We start from the raw sequence: 22,675 nt of genomic DNA, 5'->3' as shown, positions 1-22,675 counted from the left end.
GCATAAGAGTGAGGTCGCAAATTGCAGGAAGATTGTACCACGGAGGAAGTGGGCCTCTTCTTTGTGCTATGCCAGGTAATGCGTAAAATACACTGAGATTCTGGAACATCTCTACAAAGAGATGTTCCAGAACTGGGAATAGCGTGTTATTCCCAGTTGTACAGTAGAACCCCGTTCATACGTTTTTCACCGGACCGGGGAAAAAAAAAACGTAACAGCCGGGAAAACGCAACAGTGAGGAAAGCACCGAAAATTAATGAAAACAGTGCAGCTTTGACTTGAAACAATTTATTTCCGCAAATTGACCCTAGGACTTTAAAAAATCGAGAATGGTGGATTGCAGTTTCTTTCGCTCGCTGGAAAGAACAACGCGTTTCTCAATAGCAAAGGCCGCATTGCTGTCAGCGTCGCTTTGCGGTGCGGCCACACCGCACGCACGCAGCAGTGCTGTGTAGTTCACGCGCTCACTGCAGTCCACGCTGAAGCGACGTTGTGCACAGCGTCCACTGAAATGTTCGTAGGCTGCTCGCCGCGCTGCTCCGCGTAAGCCGCCCTGGCTGCCTGTCGACTGCGTTTAGTACGCCCAGCTTTTCCTCAAGGGAAAGCCCCTTCCGCTTACTCAACGCTATCACGCCATCAAAGCACAATAAAGATGTTGTTGCGACTGAGAAGGATGAAAAGGAAATTGCACGGGCCCTGCCCTGCCGACTGGCTCCAGCCGAGCCACCACCGCTGTCACTTGCAGATAGAGGAGAGTTAAAAGATAAAAAGAAAGAGTGAAAGAAAAGACCCGCTGATAAGCGACCGCAGCCACGCGCCTCCTCCTCACCACCTCCCACGATAAAGATCGCGGCGTTCGGCGTGCGAGGCAGATAGCCATCTAGTGGCGGCCTCTCCAACTCGCGCGCGGCTTCTTGCAGCCAGTTCCGTAGCCAAGCCTGGCCAAGACTCGTCAAAAATCAAAATGCCGGTTGGCGCGCATTGCCCGGTTGGGTTCGGGGAGCCCGGTTGCGATGTATCATGCGGGATCGTTTCCTCGGCTACGACGTAACAGCGGGGTTCCCAATACATTGGATCCTATGGAAGCTATGCCGGGACCCGAAGAAAACGATGTAACAGCCGGGAAAACGCAGCAGTGAGGAACGTAACAGCGGGGTTCTACTGTATTTGCTTTATCCCCCCCTTATGTAATGCCTCAACAGAGGCCTTTAAGTGTAAAATAAATGATGATGATGAATCATACGAGCACTGGTCTGGTAGTCTGAGGTTTCTTGTTAGTGTTCTAGATGGGCACTTTGTACTAGTGCACTGCACAGGCTCGGGCCGGCCCGAAAGCCCGGGCCCGGGACATGATTTGTTTTGCCGGGCCTGGGCCGGGCCCGGGCCTGAAGTTGCGGGCCCGGGCCGGGCTCGGGCTTAAAGCTGCGGACCCGAGCCGGCCTTCGGTTTGTACAGAAACGGCTGATGCCCGACTATTCATTCACTATTGCAGAGTGAAGTACACAACTGCGGCATTGGAGCAGCGACACGGATGAGCTATGGGTTATAGTACGCGCTGAGAAAAAACTAAGCTTTATTCATTGACTTAGTTATTTCCCTATTTCCGCGCCGCGGTGGCTTAGCGGTCAAGTTTCTTGACTACTGAGCCAGTGAACCAGGGTTTGCTCCTAGCCTCGGCGGCCGCATTTTTATTTAGGTGGCAAGCATGACAGCCATGTACTTTGTAGTATCATTGCTCGTTGAAGAAACCCAGGTGGTCGAAATGATCCGGAGTCCTTTGCTTCGGTGCCTCTCACAGCCCCCAAAACATAGCTTTTATTTTTAGCTATATCATTCTCATGAGAGAAAATTCACAAACTAAAGTGCGTTTGGTTTTCTTTTTGATCAGCTGGCCGGAAGATCTCGTAAATTAGGTAGCCACAAAAGCTTGCGAGAGTTTGTAGATCTCATCTCATAACCACATCTATCCCTCCTCGCTTCTTCAAGAGCCTTGTTGTCATGACAATTGTTCTGCCGTATAAGTTATCACGTGGTTCGCACGTTATCTTTTGGTCCACCAGTAAAAGTAAAATTCAACCTGCCTTAATTGGCCATTGATCGTTCGTCATCCCAAAACATACCTATAAACTATTAGAAATGCATTCGGGAAGAACATATAAGTTTAGGATGCTTATAGTCTTCAAATACACACCCCGAAATACTCAAGCCTTTCAGCTTTTCGTTTCTGCTGAAAGGCGACCAGTTCGGCTATAAGTTCAACCTGAGAGATCGCGTTCACTAAAAAAATGTCATCCCACTGCTTGCTAGCCAGCTTTAATGTTTATACTTCACTGGCGGCAAAATATAACCGATTACAATCATGGGGGAATGAAAAGTATTCTATTACGCTCGTATGCAGCCCTTTTTATTTGGCTCTCCGAACTTCCTAGTTTATCTTTGTGCACGTACACGAGATCACTGTCCAAAAGACAGGCCTGGCGAGCGCTACTATTAATCACTTCCTTCTGGGTTAAAAACAACCAACTTTCTTCAACCCAAACTGTGGTTTCAGAACCTTTGTGGGCGAGTTCCTTATCGATCTAGTCGCAGTCTGCTTGCGCAGAGTGAGCAGTATACCTCAAGCGTTACTGTGATACGGGCCGGGCCGGGCCCGGGCTGGGCCTCACTCCGGGATTCACGGTCCGGGCCGGGCTCGCTACAGCGATAATTTAGCGGGCCTGGGCTTGAAGCCGCGGGCCTGGGCCGGGCTCGGGCTTAAGGTGTCGGGCCCGGGCCGGGCTTGGGCCTCAGATTGTGGCCCGTGCAGTGCTCTACTTTGTACTACAGGGTAAGCGATATGTTTTGGTAGGGAACGTATTTTTGGAATGTATGAGCGTGTGAGCATGCCTCTTCTGTCTGCGAGTGGTGGTTCATTAGTTTCTACAAAGAGAATGTTTATGGGTGAAGTCCTGTATGCACCAGTTGAAACATGCAAACCTAAATTGTGTACCGCGTCAAGTCGTTTCAAGAAAGACAGCCTTGCTGAACCATATCCCGTATTTACCCAATTCCAACGCGCACCTTTTTTCGGGGAAAGTAAGTCTTAAAATCACATGCGCGTTGGATTCGGGTACAAACCGAAACTGCTCCATAGCTGCCAATTGTAATCGTCATTATACGATGTGGAAGCTCACTAATTGCTGGCAACCATGGGAGCACGTTTGCTCATCGTCATGGAGGAAGGAAAACTCGTCGGAAATGCTCATCGGTTTGTGCGTCGCAGGAGCCATTTTCAACTGGTGTCGTGCTTGTCATTTCTGTCAGCGAGTGTGGCACAAAAGAATTCACAGGACGAACTGCCTCCCTTTGCTTTTGCTGCGTTTACGACGTGAGTAGCAAGCTATAGCGTCACCCGTAGCGTGACAGTGGGGTTCTCCGGCGGGCTCTCCGTGTGATATCATTTTTGAGAATGGATGCAGCGGCCACGAAGAGACGTCGTGTCCGCCATGAGAATAGCTTTAAGCGCAAAGTTATTTTGCACACACAACAGAGCGGCAATAGGCATGCTGCCTGTCATTTTGGTGTGCCAGAGACTTGTGTTCACGACTGGCGAAGACTGAAAAAGTCAATCTTTGAGAGCAAAATGTCAAGCAAAGGCCGCCACAGTCGGCAAGCGTGGAGGTTTTCAGACTTTGAGGATGAGCTGACTGACTTCACGTGGCAGCTTCGTGTGGATTACATGCCTGTAACCACCAAGGTGCTTGCGCGCAATCGAGGCCTCTCAAGAAGCCAATTCAAAGGCATTCAAGAAATGCGGAATTTCTAATGCCATGGACGGCACTGAAGACGAGATGTTGCGGTCGGAGAGTGAGAAGGAGCTGTCCGAAAGTGACAGTGAATGAAGTTCGGGTGAATAAACAGCCTGTTCTCATCTGAAAATATAAAAACGGCTGCAAATTGTAGGTCTGTTCAATTCGAAACTGGTTCTCTGCACCAATTCTGAAAAAGTTCCGTTGGTGCCGGCGCGGTGCAATTCCAGTTTTTTGGTGCAGGTGTAGCGTGTCAGCAGTGCCACAAATCACTGGTGCGGAGATTTTCAATCGAGCGCGTGCATGCACAGGCCTAGTCGTCTGCTATCGGTCCTCGTGCAGACGTGATCACGGCAATCACAGTCCGTAGTGGTGTGTTCTGTAGCGGTGCGTCGCGTCTGTTTTTCGAGCCTCGTGGAGTCATGGACGACGACATCGCCGAATCCATTTTTATGGAATTTTCGGAGTCGCCCGACAGCGAAGATGAGGAAGCCGACGCGGTGCTTTTTTTTGCAGCAACACAGTTCGGATGGACCGCAACAGAATCCCCAACTACTACGAAAGCGTAGTAGCTAGGTATTTCAGTTTCGAATTCAAGAGGCTGTTCACGCTGTCGCGAGAAACGTTTGAAGAACTGTCGGCAGGGTTTGAAGCATCAGTGTACTTTCCAACACCTCAAGGAGGGCGCCCACAAATCCCTGCCGAGAAGATGTGCCTTATTGCGCTCAGCTACCTGGGCACGCAGAACAGTATGTACAGGATCGCCGACACATTCGATGTGTCCGAGTCGTCGGCTTCTCTATGTTTGAAAAGAATTCTGTACTTCCTCTTTGACATCAGTGGACATCGGATTCGTCGAACACGGGGAAAACTTCCTTTAGTTGTCCATTGATGCTAACAAACATTTCGTCGGCTGCGCTTGTCATCTGCTTACGCTGTCAAACACGTGCACCACTATCCTGCACCTCCGTCTCTGATGGTGCCGCGGTTCTTTGCACCGAAGCGGCACCACGACTGCACCAAAATCAATCATGGACGGTGGTGCAGGGGGCGCTGTGAATTGAGCGCTTTGGTGCAGCGCACCGTGAACCGGTTCCGGCGGTGCAGAGAACCATGGCTGAATTGAATGCAGCTTGTTTTCGTTCGCGGAAATCACATGCATGTTAGAAGCGGGGCTTGTAGTTTATTTTTTTCCGTCACCGAAATCGGGCGCGCGTTAGAATCGGGGCCTGAAAAATTTTTTTTTTTGGTGCCGTAAATTGGGTGCGCTGGAATTGGGTAAATATGGTACTATGCAACCATAGTCCAAACAGGATTGCACCACAGAGCAATAAATTTGTACAAGGCTTGCCCTTTCAGAACCGCAGTGTGTGCGTGAAAGGACTGAGTACGTTCAGTGATTGGGAAGGTTTCTTTTTCAACGCATTTATGTGAGGCAGGAAAGTGAGTTTTTTTATCAAAAGTTATGCCTCGAAATTTGTGCTCATTTTTTGCAGGTAATTCGGTTTCATTCAGGTTTAGTGTGGGATCTGTCTGCAAGCCTCATTTGAGTGAGAAAAGGATGGCCACTGTTTTTGTGGAAAAAACCAAAGCAATTTCTGTCTACACATGTTGTGAGTTTGTTTAACGTTACTTGTATTTGTCATTCACATGTTGAAATGTTGGAGGATGCCCAAGCTATCTGAAGAATGCCCAAGCTATCTGAAGATCTTCCATGTAGACTGAATACATTACAGACCTTGGGATTATTTTCCTACCAGAATTCATTTTTACGATAAAGAGTGTTGTGCTTAAAATACATCCTTGAGGTACTCCATTTCTCTGAATAAAATTCCTCAAAAGAGTTGAGCCTAGGCGGACATTAAATGAACAGTTAGACAAGAAGTCTTTCAGGCAGTTCAACATCTTGCTGCGGATGCCAAGCTCAGCCAAGTCCTGAAGAATCCCAAACCTCCAGGTTGTGTCATACGCCTTCTCTAAATCGAAAAAGACAGCAAGACAGTGTTGTTTGCATATCAAAGCTTCTCGGACAGTATCTTCAAGATGAAGTAGATGGTCAGAAGTGGAGCACGCCTTTTTAAAACCACATTGGTGGACATCGAGAAGCTCACCGGCTTCTAGCACGAAGGTTAATCTGATATTCAATACACTTTCAATGGATTTCACTAGACAGCTGGTGAGAGTTATGGGCCTATAGCTGCCAGGAAGGAAAGGTGGTTTTCCGGGTTTTACAAATGAAACAATAATGGCTTTCTTCCAGGCTTTGGGTACTTTCCCCCTATACACAAACTTTGTTAAAAAATCTTAAAAGTGCCTCTACAGCCAGTTCGGAGAGGTGCGCTAGCATTTGATAATGTATTTCGTCAGGGTTGGGTGCAGTCCGCTTACTGGCGGACAGTACTGTATGAATTTTTTGAACTGTAAGTAAATTATTATAAGCTTCATTTGTACTGCCACTTGTGGGCAGTCTTTGTCTCTCAGCCGTATTTTTGTAATTTAGGAATGATTCTGTGTAGTCAGATGAACTGGAGAGTGCAGAAAAATAATCACCCAAAATGTCTGCCTGTTCTTTTATGTTTGTCTGTAAACTAGGGACTGACAGTGAAGAAACTGTGAATGGGGAACAGGCACCATTTATCTTTCCAAAATTCTCCCACATTTGTTTTGATGTGGTTGAGATGTTTACAGACGACACGTAACATTGCCATGAAGTTTGTTCAGCATTACGGCGGATACGTCGGGCTTTTGCTCTGGCCTTTTTAATGTTTATGCAATTTTCCTGCGCTGGGTATCTGCGAAAAATTCCCCAGGCTTTGTTTCGTGTCTTGGCATTGTTGTGTGTATACAATACTTTGTGATTTCGTTTTACTACTCCAGAGGACTGAGGAATTGATGGCGTGCAGTGATTAGAATACAGCCTGTGAAAAATTCATTTAGTTTGTCTGTGCCGAGATTACCCAAAACTATTTTATCCAGGCAGGCCTTTTCTCTAAACAGTGCCTAGTCGGCTAAATGTAGCTTCCAACATCGTGGTTTTGTTGGGATCACTTCTGGTGCAGATGCTAGGTTGATTAGTACAGGAAGGTGATCGCTCACATATGGGTTGTCGATGGCATCCCACTTAAAATCACTAAACACAGAGGGTGAACTAAACGATAGGTCTATACAGCTAATTTTCCCTGAAATCAGGGAGCAGTATGTAGGTTCACCTGTGTTCATTAAGCAGATGTTATTACATAAATTAAAATCCTCTAAGATTTGGCCTCTTTAGTCAGTTTCTTCACTTCCCCGAAAACTGGAATGGGTGTTAAAATTTCAAACTACCAAATACGGCTCTGGTAGTTGTTCTAAAAGATCTTCTAATTCATGCACAGTTAGTGTGAGGAGAGGCTCTAGATATACACAACATACTGTCATTGTTTTTGTGTAAGTTGAGTGGCTGCTTAAGGGTAATGGAGTGGATTCCAAGTGTAGCAGGGGGCGGCAGAAAGTTAGCTGAGCGGATGAGATTAAAAAATTTGCAGGGATACGGTGGCTGCAGCTGGTGAGAGATGGGAGGGGCCTGTGCCCTGCAGTGGGCGTAGTCAGGCTGATGATGATGATGAGAGTGGCTGCTAAAGCTTCTATTTTTAGTCTTTATATAAAGCTCGCGAGCTGCGACGCCGCTCGAAGGATTTTATATTTGTTGAGTACATTATTGTGTTATGAACCCAAGTCTGTTTCCTGTACAGATAAGGCCACAGGTGAAAATCTAGCTAAAATGTCTTTTATGACGTTTATGTTATTTAATCGTCCCCTACAATTCCAGTCAATTAGGAATGCCATGATGATTTTTTTGGGCATGTATTTGAGAAACTTAGGTCCCTGTTTCTTTGGGGCCCGTTATTGGGATTTTTCCCTTTTTTCAGTCAATAGAGCTCCACTGCCGTTGCAGCGAAGGTGAGCTTGGTGTTATGTCAGTCACCACACTAGATGCTCTGGAGCGCCAAGGAGAAGCCACAGGTGTACTGTTTGTAAGCCTCTCCTGACTGGGGGAGTCCTTGCGGGCGGCCAACCCAGGGGCCGGCGGGTCCTTTTTCGAGGGTGGCAGGGCAGCCTTTGCTGCATCTGCTGGGGGCGCGGATGGCCCTGCCTCAGGCTCACTGTGTGTGGCCTGGGAAGGTACCATAGGCCAGAGTGCTGCCCTGCCATGGCGCACCACATCAGTGAAATTTGTTTTCGCTGTGAACTGGAAAGTTGGGAGTCTTTTTTGTGCTTCTTGATATGGTCTGTTTTCCTTCGTCTTTATAGTTATTTCTTCCTCTCTCTTCCGGGTCGGGCACGAACTCGAGTACGCGGGGTAGTCCCCTTCACACTTCGTGCACAATGATGCAGCGTTGCAGTCCACAGATTCATGATCAGTTTGATGTAAATTTGGCACGTGTTTGGCGGCTGCGACAGCTCTGGGAGCCATGGCCGAATCTTTGACACTTAAAGCACCGTCTGAGATTTGGGATGTATGGTCTTACAGTTACTTTGAGACACCCTACTTCTATGGATTCGGGGAGATGGCTAGAGGCAAAGGTCAGGAGTATGTGCTTTGTCGGTGTTTTCTTGTCATCTTTTCGGATTTTGATACGATGGCCATCTGTGACATTCTGGTCATTCAGACCTTCCAACATTTCTTGTTCAGAGAGATTGAGAGAATTGTGTTCGGATATCATGCCTTTCACTGTGTTTAGTGACCGATGCGTAGTGACGGATACAGGCATGTCTCCAAAGGATAATATGGTCGGAAGTTTGGAATATTGCGCTTTGTCGCAGATTTGGAGAATGGGTCTCCAATGGCCAGCTTCGTTACCTTGTAGCCAAGGCATCACTCAGGGATTTTGAAATAATGAACGCAGACACTTTCCTAGCTGGTTGGTCTGCATTTTCACTATGTATAACACGGTACCTAGGAAGAACTTCTATAGTTTTTGCAGGAGTTTTCCTGTTACATCGGTCAGCACTCTTTTTTGAGGAGGGGGGTCATGAAATGTGTGCTTTTCGGCCATAGTACTAGCCACCCACCAAGGAGCCCAACGAGGGGATGGGACAAGAAGTTGCAAGCAAGTTCTGCCCATGCCATCTGTACACTCCAACTATAACAAATATGATGCAACTCAGTGTAGTGATTAAAGAATAAAGTCGGGCTAGTTGGTGCTTTTGATTCACAGGCTGCGACTCATTACTAGCGCTAAAATACACACAAAGGACAGCGAGCAGAAACACACAGGACAGACGCTAGGTCTGTTAGGACTAGCGTCTGTCCTGTGTGTTTCTGCTCGCTGTCCTTTGTGTGTATTTTAGTGCTAGTAATGAGTCGCAGCCTGTGACTAAGGGTAGTTGGCCACACAGGGTTAACTCTCACCACCAGGAAAAAGGGAAAAACCAGGAAGGGAGGAAGAGACAGGTGAGGCGTGAGAAAGAAGATAGGAAAGTGAAAGATGGAGGGGAGGATAGGAAAAGGTGACTGCCGATTGCCCCCGGCTGGTTCAGACCGGAGGTGCTGTCTTCGGGAAGCTGGGACCAAAGAGTGTGTTGCCTCTGCCGAGGGGTGTTAAAAAGGTCCAAATGATGCTCTGCATCGGCTCAACCACTAGGATCCCCTTTTCACCAGACATGGTGATGTCATGCTGAACATGGGTGCTCGGGTCCGTGGTGGCGCACTGCTCACCATCATCCCCCTGCGGGGATGTCCCTGCGGATGCTCAGGAACCCGTGGTGTCGCAGCTCACCTACAGCTGCATGCAGCAGATGCCCCTTTGGGGTAGTCAGAACATGAAAGCGCGGAATCTTTATCCTTCCATAATGTGTTGCACACTTAATTCCAACAGCTAATGGTACTTGTCCCGTCGCCTTCACAACTCTCCTAGCGTGAGCTCTGCCATCTCATTTTATTCAACCATGATGCGCGGGAAAGCCCACCTGCGGAATTTCGCACTGGGCTCCAAAGTGGGGCCGAGTAGAGGTGTCTTCAGCAGGGCAAGCGATCGTGTGTGAAAATCTTGCCTACTGCATAGTGCATTGTAGCTCGTGTATCTGTGATGACCACATAATGCAGAAGCGACGATGACAGGAGGGCCCCTGTCGCTAGGCCAAAAAGCTAGCTTGACCGTGTAGTTTCCCTTTCTGAACAACTTCGCCGCCAGCCCATGGTGACAGCGGCTATTGGCTGCATATTCGCCAGCTGTCTCAACCCAGCTGCATGCTACTTTCAAACATCAACTGGTCATTTCTTTTTCCATTCTCCTCGCTTAATTGCGATGTCCTCCCTGTTCTTCCCGCACGCCTAAACTGTGCACTCATCACAGGCTTTTCGCTGTTTGTGCAATGGAGCCTCCTCATGAGGCTTCATCGTTTTAGCATTTTGGGAGCTTTTTTCTTTTATTTTTTTCCTCAGAAAGGTAATAAGATCTTCCGATAATTCAGCATTTTTTTCGGTCCCATGAAGTCTGAATGAATGAGGTTTTATTGCCATGTTAGTGCCAGTTGTGTGCCAATTTATGGATTTCATTTTGTTACTCACTTTGCATAACCACATTAGAGGCTAGATACTTTTATGTTTTCGAATCAAGCAGTATCCACTTCTGTGCACGTTATGTTGTTTTTTTTTTCTACAGTGCTGAGCCAGCCTAGTTTTCTTTATTTTAGAGTCAAAGGCAATACAGTGTTTAGAAAAAATAAGAACAACAATATTTGCGCTCTGTCCTTTGCCGTAATTTGTTTACACTGAACAGATATTAGATACTTCATTTGCTACTTGAAGGCATTTTTTCTTTCCAATGGTAATAGATTTGCATTAGAAAATTGCAATATTCGCACACCTTTACTTGTTTTTTTGCCCCGCTTTACATGCCATGTGCCAACCAATGTTAAACACTTGCAATGCATACTGTTGAATTATTTAGTCCCATATAGCATACATAAATACCAACCAGACCCATCTATAAGGAAAGCATCCTATTCATTATCATTTCAAGACAAAAGGTACATATGTGGCACGACTTATCAGTGCAGCCCTAGCTTGTGTAGCCCTTACTACAACCAGGCATCAATAGTTGTGCCAGTATTAAGTAGTATTAATCAGCCAATCTTGCTTTTACTTAGTAATCCAGCCAAGCATCTTAGTAGCACAGCTGATAAGTGATAGTGTGTCAAAATATCCTCAGATCTCTTCAGCACATCAGCGGAGGCCTGCATACCTTGAGAGACATGTTGTTTGCGAGGGTGTGGTAGATCCAGAACACCCTGCTGGTGACGTAATAGCCAATCACCACGTCGACAGTGTAGTGGCCGCGTGACAGTAGCACCATGAGTATCCCCACCGCACTCAGGACCAGGTAGACCAAGTGCAAGTATTTACAACGTTGGGGAGAATCTAGAACAAAACAAGCGAAAGAGTATTAGGATTCCCACAACTGCTCAAGCAGCAAGCATTCAGGCATTTGCAGTGCACAGTTCATAGTGTTATAAACCTGTATTACAACCCAAGCAACCACAGATATCCGTCGGATGTACGAGCACAATCCGATTGCAGATATCCGTATTCATACATCTGCCAGACGTATGGACAGTATCCACTTTTGTACATCGGCATGAGAGATGAGGTGTGCATCTGAGGGATGTACGATGGAGTATATTCCCAGGATATGAGTATAGTTTTTTCTAATTTTTCACACAGAAAATTCGCGCCGTTCGAGAATGTATACAGTAGAGTTCGCTTTTTGAACCGAGAAAGACTTATTCACGAAAGAAATTTTGTCAGTTTTATCGGCTAGTGTGTGCGAAATTGCGTTCATATCTGCTTTGGAGAAATTATTTCCATCAGCTACGGTTTGACTTGAGGACTTTTGTAAATTCATGCAATTCCACAGTCATATAGTTGCAGTGCACGGGCCACTGCATAACTAAATTTATTTAAGGGTAGGAGCGAGTGCTGCACAATTTTACAGTAAATCAATCACTAATTTACATCTAGAAAACTTCTAAAAATCAGTAGCGACATCATGTCCGCCGTGGTCAAACACAACTGAAACCACTCGTAAATTCAAGACTCCCGCCGAACCCGCTATCATCATCATCATCATAAATGCAGCTTGTGGTCAGCCCAATCCAATCCATCTGCCACCGAATGCGGCGTCGTCGTCAAATGGTGCGAAGCATGGTGCCTCTTTTGAGCTGTTACTAAAATGTGTGGCTTTTTTTAGTCTGTGGATGAAAGTGGTGTGTAATTTGAACAATTTTAAGGATGCGGCAAGCGCCTGAAGCTCTCTTGGAACGCTGGAATATCGCACTACACCGGCTTCGGATGAAAGAAGGCTTAGTGTGATTGCCTACGGAGGTAAGTACAGTACACTGCTTGGGAATTACTTTTACGACAATGGAGCAGGATCTATAACATTCTCTCGCGGGAGAGTTGGAGTTATGTTATGACTACACTGTGGTGTGACATGGGAGAGGCCTTTGCCCTACAGTGGGCGTAGTCAGGCTGATGATGATGATGACACTGTGGGCTACAGGTGGGTTGAGACTTGTGCTACGGCTCTTGCCTCTTTGTGCTGTTGTGGTCTTCATTAACATGAATAGCACTGACAAAGTTGCCGAGCATTCATCAAGTTATCATGGTCTGTTGCAATCTGGCGTAGGCATAATCTTTTTGTCAGCAGTCCTGGCACTTGTTTTTGCTTGAGTCAAGGGAAAGGAGGGCAGAACTTCTCTGAAATTAGAGACTGCATGTAACAGGTGGGTTGTAGGGTGGGTACCATCATGAGAAATGCTCAATTTCCTAGCTCTTGGCCTCTTGCAAGCATAGAATACCTCTTGGTGTCAAGGATGATGACTATGTCGGTACGTCTCTCAACTCTGTGTTATTTTGGGCTTCATTAACGTGAATACCAATAACAAAGTTGCCAAGCATTTTTGAATCTACCATGGTCTACTGAGATTTGGCTTAGGCTTGAGGACTAACCTTTTTCTTTTTTTGCAGAAAGCTGTTCGCTTCCGCTTCATCATGCAAGTAGGAAGATGGGTGTGCGCTCGAAGTTTTATGTCTTATTGAGGAGTTACACACTCCACAATAACTCATTCCTGTGCTGATGTACAACCACAGTAAAATATTTTCGCTGTACTTCAAGTTGCTTTTTCATTTTATTGCCTTGCGGGCATGAAAAAAGCATGCATGTGTCATATATGCAAACATCCGAGAAAGATCCATGAACGGACATCCGAAATCTATGTCCGTTGGCCAGACAAACATGTCCCTTTGGACATCTATAAGACGGCCGATGGACGTCCACTGGCTGCTCGCGGACGTCCGTCGGCTGTCCGGAACATCTGTAACAGACGGCCAACGGCCGGCCGGTGGATATCGGTGGTTGCTTGGGAACTGGCGAGACCTAGGCTACGGTAGAGAGAAGGTAGGAAGGTGGGATTCTTGACTAAATGAAACAAATAGAACAAAGGTCGAGGGAGAGCTTCAGTCTGCTAGCCAAGATTTTGACAAGAAGGCTTGTTGAAATAATCAGACAAAGACAAGTCCTCTTGCCAAAACGTTGGTGCCCTCGACCCTTGTTCACTTTGTTTTGTGTAGCTGAGACCTAGCTAGGCCTGCACCATGCCTCTGATCTCCAAAAGCATGCACCAAATGGCTGAGCCAGTGAAAACAGATAAGGCATTTAGTTGCAATGCAAGGTGCCGTTGGACTAGCCGTCAGAAGAGCGATATTCTTAACATTCAGAGCTGTAACAGGTATGGCATGTAACCTCACACACTACCACGAAGGATGTGAGACACCATGCACTGCATAATTATGCTAGGTTAATTTTGTGTGTGAGCGGGGTTCTCTTGTATGCATCAAAGCCTCAGTAGGTGTACGTGGACGCCTCTTTCACTGCTGGCATAAATGCCACATCGCTTGCCCATCCAGGCCCTTAATGCTCATTAGTAGAGGTTTTTGAGCCACACATTCTCAGTGCATATCTTTCTGGGGCGTAATTTGTACAGGCAGAAAGCAATGCTGAAAATGCAGCACATACAATCTTGGTCAAAAGTCTTAAGGCCAAAGGCTTTTCACTTCAGCCACAAAACAGAGCCCTAACAGCACTATTAAAGACCAAATAACCTTGAAATGCTAGCAGGAGGTTTCTTCTTGCGGTAGAGAAGCTTCCTGCTTGACTTGTGTATTGAATGATCCACTACACGGAGCATTCTAGGAACTGTCACTTTGCAGCAGCTGAACGCTGTAGCCTTAAAGGTGCACTGAAGAGGAACCTGAATTCGTCTTTTTGCCGCGGGAACTCGATCTACACATTCCCACATTCTTAGAAACCTCGATTTATAGCCCTGTGCGGCCGATTTCTTTAATTAAATCGGATTAACGTCCGGCTCCCGCCTTTTTTCTTTAATTCCCCACTTACGGAGGGAGTAATCGACCAACGCATGGAGTATCTTTCAGGCAGTCGCGTGGCGACTTTGCTTTCGTTTTTATTTTGTTTCTTTTAGGTTTCCGTGAATAAGTAGATCTAGTCAGACACTACATAGCTACAAATTAGGCCCACGGAAATAAAAGTATGTGTGGACTCTTTGCTTTCGCTGATCACTATGTATCACTCTGCCGATGGCAGAGCGGCAAGTCACCACGGGAGTGGTTGAAAGGTTGGCAGACTCCTCCCACCATTTGCGGGGAATTAAAAAAAAAAAAAAAGACGGGAGCCCGACGTTAACCGATTTAAATTAGGGAAATAGGCCGCACAGGGCAATAATTCGAAGTTTCCAAGAACGCTTGGAATGTATAGATTGAGTTCCAGTGGTAAAAATACAAGTTCAGATTCCTCTTCAGTGCACCTTTAAGACTTTAGACCAAGACTGTACATGTGCTGCACAGTAGCATTTTTGCATTACAGCTGCTTGAGACAGTTGTTTAGCATGCCAGCAAGAGCAGTAATTATTCCATAAACCATAGCAAACACTGAACAAAGGGAAGAAACATGAATCGAGTGGTTATGGCTCAGTGGTTATGGTGCTCGGCTGCTGACCCAAAAGACGCGGGTTCGATCCCGGCTGCGGCGGCTGAATTTCTTTGGAGGAGAAATTCTAGAGGCCCGTGTACTGTGCGATGTCAGTGCACGTTAAAGAACCCCAGGTGGTCGAAATTTCCGGAGCCCTTCACTACGGCGTCTCTCACAGCCTGAGTCGCTTTGGGACGTTAAACCCCATAAACCAACCAACCAACGAACACGGTCATAATAATGCACGAAGACCTTGCTGACCACTTTTACGAGTTCATTCACGTGTATTAACACGTGAAGAGTCGAATTCAAGCTCAGCAGTGTCGCATTTCAAGCAGAAGGCCGTACAGGCGCATCTCGCTGAATGACCCGAAAGTCAGGGCACCCAGCATGTCTTCTGGCTTATTTAAATTGGACACAAAGTATTTACTTAATAGTACCAAATATTGTTTCAAAGTGGATTAATTTATTTTGTCTCAATCTGCTGACCACTGATATCGCAGCACGAAAATTCTCCAAATGCATTCTTGCATTTCTCTTGACCAGGATGCCATCTTGGAAAAGTCCACTCAAGCTTGTGCAACAGTCCATCATTTTATCATCACCATAATAATAATTATCATCATCATCAACAACAACAGCAATCAAGTTATATCCACTGCATGACAAAGGCCACTCTCTCATTGACCTCTGATCAGCCATGCCCTGCGCCAGTTGAAGCCACCCAATTTCAGCTATTTCCTCGCCTAACACCTTGCTGCTCCCAGCTACATCCTTCCCTTCGAGTCCACTAAGTTACACTAAGAGACCATTGATTGCCTGTTCGCCCTTTTACTGAGTGATTTTCTCTAGGATACCACTTACTATTGTTTGTTCTATAATCAATGCAGCTCTCTGTATAATCTATATGAAATATGATGAAAAAATTTGTGCAAACACAAACATATTTAGTGCACACTTGGTACTTCAAGGGTAGATCTAACATGGTTTACTTACATTCCCTGACGACAAGGTAAGCAAGAGTTAAAATGACTGTGTGTCCACTGTAGATGTAGTCTCCACAGAATGTATGCTGCCCATTGATGGACAGTCCAAATCCACTAAGCAGCTGGGCAACCCGTTTCATTATTAGCAGCGGATTTGTGCTATTTGCCTGGGGAAAGGAAAGAGAAGCAGAAAGGGAAAGAAGACAACAATGTATTGTAGCAGTGCTTCTCAGAACAAGAAACGGCAGAAATGCTAGCGGTAGACACTGCAAACTCTACCACATTAGAGCTGAAGAAAATCACTTTCTGTGGCCTTAGGGAGGATCAAAAGCATTTTCTGATCAAAGCTCAGACGGTGTCTCCAAGCTCAACCAAAATTTAACCTAACATCTATGTACACTGAAAGGTGAGCTGAGTCAACTCACATTAAAAAGGGCCACTGGGGAAAAATTGAACGAAGATGCTGCCTTCACTGAAAATGAACCCCTTGTAAGCCATAAAAGGCCAAAATTTAAATACAGGTGTTGCCATCACCAGCCTATTTTGAAAGTAAACAGCAGTGCGTCAACACAGTTCATTGGGCGTGGACCTCAAAGGCCAGGTTCTGCCATTCATTTCATAATGGTGATCAAGCAGTTCTTTTAGGTGTAGACGTCATGAGTTTGAATTGAGTGGCAAGAAAGTTTTGAAATGAAATTTTCTCAGCAATAAATGTGTCTTTTGCTAGACAATGAGAACAAAAATTGGAGTTCTCCTCAAGGTTCCTTTAACAGTTGCCTATGTCAGCTGCCAGACAGGTTTAAACATGCAACATGACAAACTGTCAATTTGTTTTAGGTTGTGTAAGATATATACCATGAAGAGAAGCAAAAAATTGCAGGAGAGAAGAGCTCATTACTGAAGTCATGAATTCTTGTACAGCCACACGTCATTCAAGTCACTCTTATCCATCGCCTTTCAGACAGCACACTAACAAAAAAAAAAAAGGCAGCAGGACTCACTTTAGGGGAACAGTAGTATGTTGTACTTGCAACAGGGACTTGAGTGACAAACATTGTAATACTTCGCATAAAGTATAAAAGACCCATAATGAAGAAAACACGTTGCAAGACGATCCACCTGCAAAATGCAATGAAGGAAGAAAAGAACAGAATTAGAAATGAGCCTGAGAAGCTGACCTAAAATGCAGGGACACTCAAAACAGCTAGTTTTCAAACAGCAAAGTAGCAGTGCGCAAGCAATCACATTTAAAGACTGAAATGCCTACTTGTATGGAAGTGCAACTTCCTTGACCTTGTAAAAGTAAGCACCACAGAATGCTCTAGGGGATGGTGGAACATGCTGTTTAAATTATTTTATTTACCTGCTACCAGCACCATCGACAGGCTTTACAGCAGGGGATCACTTTCTCATTCACAAAATAAGACATTATGCATTTAATGTGTTAGAAAAGGCTTCATTTCATACAACATTAACAGCACGTTGTAGCGAAGCACTCCATTCATGGACCGGTCATGCAAAAAACGCAAAATGGTGAACGTCACAAAACGGAAGTTATAAAGTTTTAAATTGTGGCCCCTTCTCCTTGAAACACAGGACGGCAGCTTTAGATATTATTCTTTGTATATACCAGTATATACCAATAAATAATGTGCAAAGATTTAAACCTCAGATTTCTTTAAGGTGTGGCTACTGAAGATTGCTTTTTCTTTCTGACATGCTAAGAATCCAGTCATAATTTCAGAGAACAAAACGGACTGCACTATTCTGAGCCTTCTCCAGTTTTTATACAAGTTTGAAGAAGTAAAATGAAGCCCACATGAATGAAAAATTCAAAAACAAAAAAGACACTACAGCAGGCTAACATCAGACATGTTTCAGTGGTTCCTGTACAACACATACCGACAAAAAAAGAAAAGGCGCTGTTTCACACTTTTCAAGAGAAACACTATTCATGGCCTTAAATATTCAACACACCTGCCCTACAAAAGGCTGAGTTCTGAGTGAATTTTTTTTGCACTGCACTATCTTTCTGATTAGCCATTCACAGCCTTCTCAGCCATTGACTTAAATACTGGCCATCTGGCATGCACACCAGCATGCTGTATATGGCATATGTGCCACAAAAGAAAGAGGCCAGAAAACGTTTAACAAGTGCATTATACTGAAAGAAGTAGTATACACCTCCATGTCAGATATCTTTGGCAGAGCACAGCATTGTCAAATGCACAATAAATGGGTCCTAAACATCTTTTTGTTAATCACTAGAAAGGCCTGGAATCTGTTTTGTAGGGATCCTTACAAGTGACATCACTGTGACATTTTCCCTGAACATGCAACAAGTGCACAAAAATTAAAAGTACTGAATTGATCAGCACTTGTAGTAACCCCCCCCCCCCCCCCCTACTCCCCATTGCTTGGCATGTGCCTTTGTGAGTGACACTCCTCCTACCAAGGCACGGGCCTAGTCACCATTGCCAATGGTAACTGCTCACAACAGGCTTTGCACAGCAGCTACTCAGAACTGCGTATGGTGGATGCAAAAGTCAGTGAGAAATCAAGGAAAGCTCCAAATGTGAGCACTAAAGTGCTATGCAGGATTGTACCTTGGCTGAGATGTTCATGACAATTCACTTGACTAACTGAATTTGTAAACCTTCCCCACTCAAGGTGTGTTCAGCACCTCTTTAAAGATGGCCTGGGTGCGTATGAGTAGAAATGACAAAAAACCAAAAACATGAACACAGGCAAATGAGGTCAGGACCTTTGTTCATGTTTCTTGCACATTTTTGGGTACAATATAAAAGTTTTAGATGTAAAAGTCTATGGGTCAAATCCTGAGCTTTGCTGTTAAAAGTTGCAAGTTCCGAAATAAGTAAATAAACATAAAAATCATAACCTGAGCTACAATTCTGTGGCTCTCAATACTAGCGGCGAAAAATATGTAATAATTGATGCATGGTGTGTTTTCCATACGTGTAGCCTTCACACAAGGATTCTCACTGACCATGCCTGCTGTTTAAGTAACAAAAATGGTTCGAAGCGATGAACATCAAATGTATGTTTAAACACTTTCACAAACAAGTTGAAGTGCTTGAAGCCTGCAGGTCCTATACTGTGCAAAGTAACTGCTGCATGAAAGGGACAGGGACAGTGAAGAAACACTTCTGGGCACACAAGCACAGACTGTCAACTTCCCTTCATGAAGGAATACGAGGCTATCTCAGTAGCTCACTTGCAATCCAATCCTAACACGCTGGCACGTGAAAACTGCCCAGGCAAGACAATCAAACATGCAAGAGTACATACACACATAATATTCAAGTGATAGTCCTTCACAGGGCTGGCCCTTAATACAAAACCAATATTAATACAACAAATCGCTTCTATCGCCTTGTATTCCTTCACGAAATAAACTAGACAGTCTGCGCTTGTGGGTCTCCTAAGTGTTTCTTGCCGTCCTTGTTACACGGTTAAATGAACCAACAAGCCTCAGAAGTTTTATTGAATATACTGTGCCTTGTTGCTGAAATCATGCTTATGAGACTGAATAATCCCACAGTTACATTAGAGAATCATTCCTTCACACCGATTAGTAATGGTAAGGTGACATGAAAGGTCATGAGCAGAGACTCTGCAGCCCTGCACGCGCACCTGTAGCGGTGAATGAGCAGCAAGCCAAGTGTAGACCAGATGCAGAAGATGATGATGGACTCGGACACGTCCAACGCCCAGTCGAGCGGCGGGAAGAGGTCAAAGAAGACGTCCGGCAGCGGCGGGAACTTGGCGCGGTCGGGGATGCGCTCGTGCACATACGCCAAGCAGGTCAGGTTCAGGATTAGGTTGGCAGACAGGAACGTGAAGGCCACCAGGGTCTTCCACTTTTCCTGCAGAAGGCGGGGCTCGCCGCCGCGCTCAACGGGAGAGGCTGCCGCGCCGATGCTGATGACTGTGTCGCACGCGAGCAGGTCGCCATTCTTGTCACGCCGGTTGCGGTACTCGTCGCAGCCGGCACAGCTGGCGTGGTGGTCCGGCCACGAGTGGTGCAGGCCCGAGGTGCCGCCAACCCCGGAAGAGGCGCCAGAGGCCGCGCCGTTGCACAGCAGCGGCTGACCTTCGGCGCCCGTCGCCGACAGTGTGGTGTCCATCACCTGAATCATGGGGCGTCAGCCCACCGCCGCCTAGCGCCAGCGGTCTCCTCCGCGCATCGCACCGATGCCTCCTCGCTGGTCCTGGCGGTCGTAGCACGCCTGCGCACACGGAGAGCGGAGTTCGCCACACCCGTCCACGCGGAACCACCATTCGGCCGTGCTCAGTACGGCCGATAAGCGGACAGCCGTTATTCCCAATTTTGCGCTATCGCGCAGAACGTGACTATCGGCCATTGGTAAGCGCAACGTGAATAATAAAGGCTCAGCGCGCACACACTGACCAGCGCTCTGGTCCCTGTGCGTCACTTAACGCGGGCCTAGATTGACGGACACTATTTGCAAGCGGCCACACGGGCACACTTCCTAGCGAGTGACAGCCATCGACTGCCAAGGGCGCCGACAGCCACCAATCTGCACATTTCACTTCCAGTCAATTCCCGCGCCAATCGGCGATAACAACGGCGCGGGCCAGGCATATGCTTGCATGCGAATTAAAGAAATAAACAAAAACAGCCAACGCCACCTAAATACGGGGCCTACGCATTCCTTCTCGCCTATTCCAAATCGTTTCTGATGTTATTACAGCGACGCTGGTCGAGTGAGGCCGCCCAGACAGCACACCTTGGTGGCGCGACCCAGACGCGAGCCGCAATGTCGTGCGATCAACGTGCCTCTGCAAAGTCATGAGGACGCACAGCTCAGGGAAGGTCCCCGCCAAAGTGCAGGACTTTTTCCGGACTTCATGCGGTACGCGCTAGCAGCTTTCCGAGTTTACGCAACAACCGCGACTGCACCAACTGGTGTCGAGCCGAGTCGCCCATTAGAAGATTTTTACACGCCCTAGAATATACCAGTATATTCTAGGCACTATAGCCAAAGCCGAGGGAACAGCTACGCATGCCACACAGGAGGGCTACAATTAAATGCTGACTGCCAAACGTTCTCGAACGGGCATAAAAGAAAACGAATGATCTAAGTGTACGCGACCAGCATATCCCACACAGGGTGTTTCACCTAAGGTTTTACATAATTTTTAAAGATAGGCTTACTGAGTCAGAATACCGCTTTTTTTTTTTCACATAGCATTGTCAGCGGTGTAGTACGTCAAAATACAGCTGACGTCCTAACTAGCAGGCTGGTTAACCAACCCTGCATAGTTAACTTTGTAACTACTGCTGTTAGGCTCCTTAGTTATTGAGAGGCGTGACAACGTAAGTAATTGAAGGACTATGATATTAGTTAACCAGCCTGCTAGTTAGCATGCATTACCTTTATTCTGATGCACTACACCGCTGACAATTCTATGCTGAAGAAAAGCGCTCTTCCAACTCATAAAGCCTATTTTCAAATATTACGTAAAGTCTTAGGGGAAACACCCTGTACATGACAAATTTAAATGCAATAGCCAGCCCCAGCAAGAAGCTATGCTAACATTCCCTACTATATTTTTTTGCTCAAGTATTTCCGTTCAGTCCCCTTTAACTGGCTTTGGTCCTTGCATTATCTAGTATTCCTTTATTCATTATTTTGTTCTATATTTTCCGCTATGCGGAATTCTCTTGAGAAGTTATCCCTTTTTTTTTCATTTTTAATTTGTTTTATGCCTGCTATACTTAAGTACTACTGGCCGGGACGCTTTATTTTTAATTCTTAATACGTTCCGTCATAGTCAAACAAACAAACAAACAACGGCGGGTTTAACTCTTGGAACGGGCGGTTGGAGAACGGTCCCACTTGCACGATGCATTTCCTGAAATTTCTGTTCCAGGACAATAACTTCTGGCTTGGGAAGTGAACGCCCCCCTTTACATCGCCCCCTGCATAAATAAAGCCTTTTGGTGTGTACACACGGGGCCTGACAGCACATCAAATCCATGCATGTAGCGAATGATAAGTCCAAAAACTACCACTTGGGTGCCAAAGACGCGGTATGCGAGCTGTTTTTAAAAACTCAATATTTGCATGGCCAACTCGCAGCACTATCCCGGTGGATGTTCACTGAAAGAGAATGAGATCGGCCCTGAAGGAAAAGAAAGTTGCCGAACGCATGCAACTATTCACCGAGTTAAGTGTGTCACCGCAACTGCGCCAGGCTGCGGTAGAGGATATGGGGAATCAAAGAAGGGAAGAGATTCAACCTCGCAAGAAAACGAAGAAAAAAAAACACAGGGCGGCTATGAGTGTGTAACGCGACTGCTTGAGCATTGGCTGTGTGAGAGCAAAGAAAGAAGCCGGGCTCAGGGACACTTGCACCCATCCCTGTCCGGTGGCTGGGTTCAAACCAGCCCGCTCCCGCAGCCGAGGCGGATGCCCAAGCCATTAGACCAGGGTAGAAAACTTACTACATATACCACTGTCCAAGCAATTGAGACGTCGGCGCAAACTCCTCCTGCAGCGGCCAAAGGAGAGCAATATAGCGCATAGCGAGCATATATGATGTAGACTTCGGGGAAACGGAAACGAGCAAGCAGGTGAACATGTCGGTGCTGTTGCTGCCCAGCGGCGGCATTGCAGGCCAAACTGTCTCGCGCAGTGCACACTTGCCGACACGACGAAGCGCTGTAAAATACTTCTCTCGTGTCCCCTAATGCTCATCCTACAGCTTGCCTGATGAAACTCTTCGGAGAAACCGGTTGTCCATTCGGAGAAACCGAATGGACAAACAGTCCTTTTTTTTTTTTTCATTTCGCCTCCATCGGACGGAACGCAGTCGCGCACCA

At 46.2% G+C, this 22,675-nt stretch overlaps 1 protein-coding gene across 7 annotated transcripts in view; it reads right to left on the bottom strand.

Moving 5' to 3' along the window:
* Positions 1 to 22,675, bottom strand: part of LOC149354857 (phosphatidylcholine:ceramide cholinephosphotransferase 2-like) — a 223,544-nt gene that overhangs the window by 10,381 nt on the left and 190,488 nt on the right. For all 7 annotated transcript variants that reach the window (XM_089583508.1, XM_089583509.1, XM_089583510.1 and 4 more), the window contains 4 exons: positions 19,459 to 20,054; positions 16,806 to 16,923; positions 15,815 to 15,971; positions 11,015 to 11,190 (listed from right to left, as the gene is read on the bottom strand). In XM_089583508.1, the coding sequence (XP_089439634.1) occupies positions 11,015 to 11,190; positions 15,815 to 15,971; positions 16,806 to 16,923; positions 19,459 to 19,964 (957 nt within the window). In that variant the 5' untranslated portion in view covers positions 19,965 to 20,054. The remainder of the gene's footprint in view (positions 1 to 11,014; positions 11,191 to 15,814; positions 15,972 to 16,805; positions 16,924 to 19,458; positions 20,055 to 22,675) is intronic.

The sequence above is a fragment of the Amblyomma mixtum genome, chromosome 3, assembly GCF_055824585.1.
Source record: "Amblyomma mixtum isolate Tamu chromosome 3, ASM5582458v1, whole genome shotgun sequence".
Taxonomy (NCBI): domain Eukaryota; kingdom Metazoa; phylum Arthropoda; class Arachnida; order Ixodida; family Ixodidae; genus Amblyomma; species Amblyomma mixtum.
This window is presented reverse-complemented; position numbering and strand designations above follow the sequence as displayed.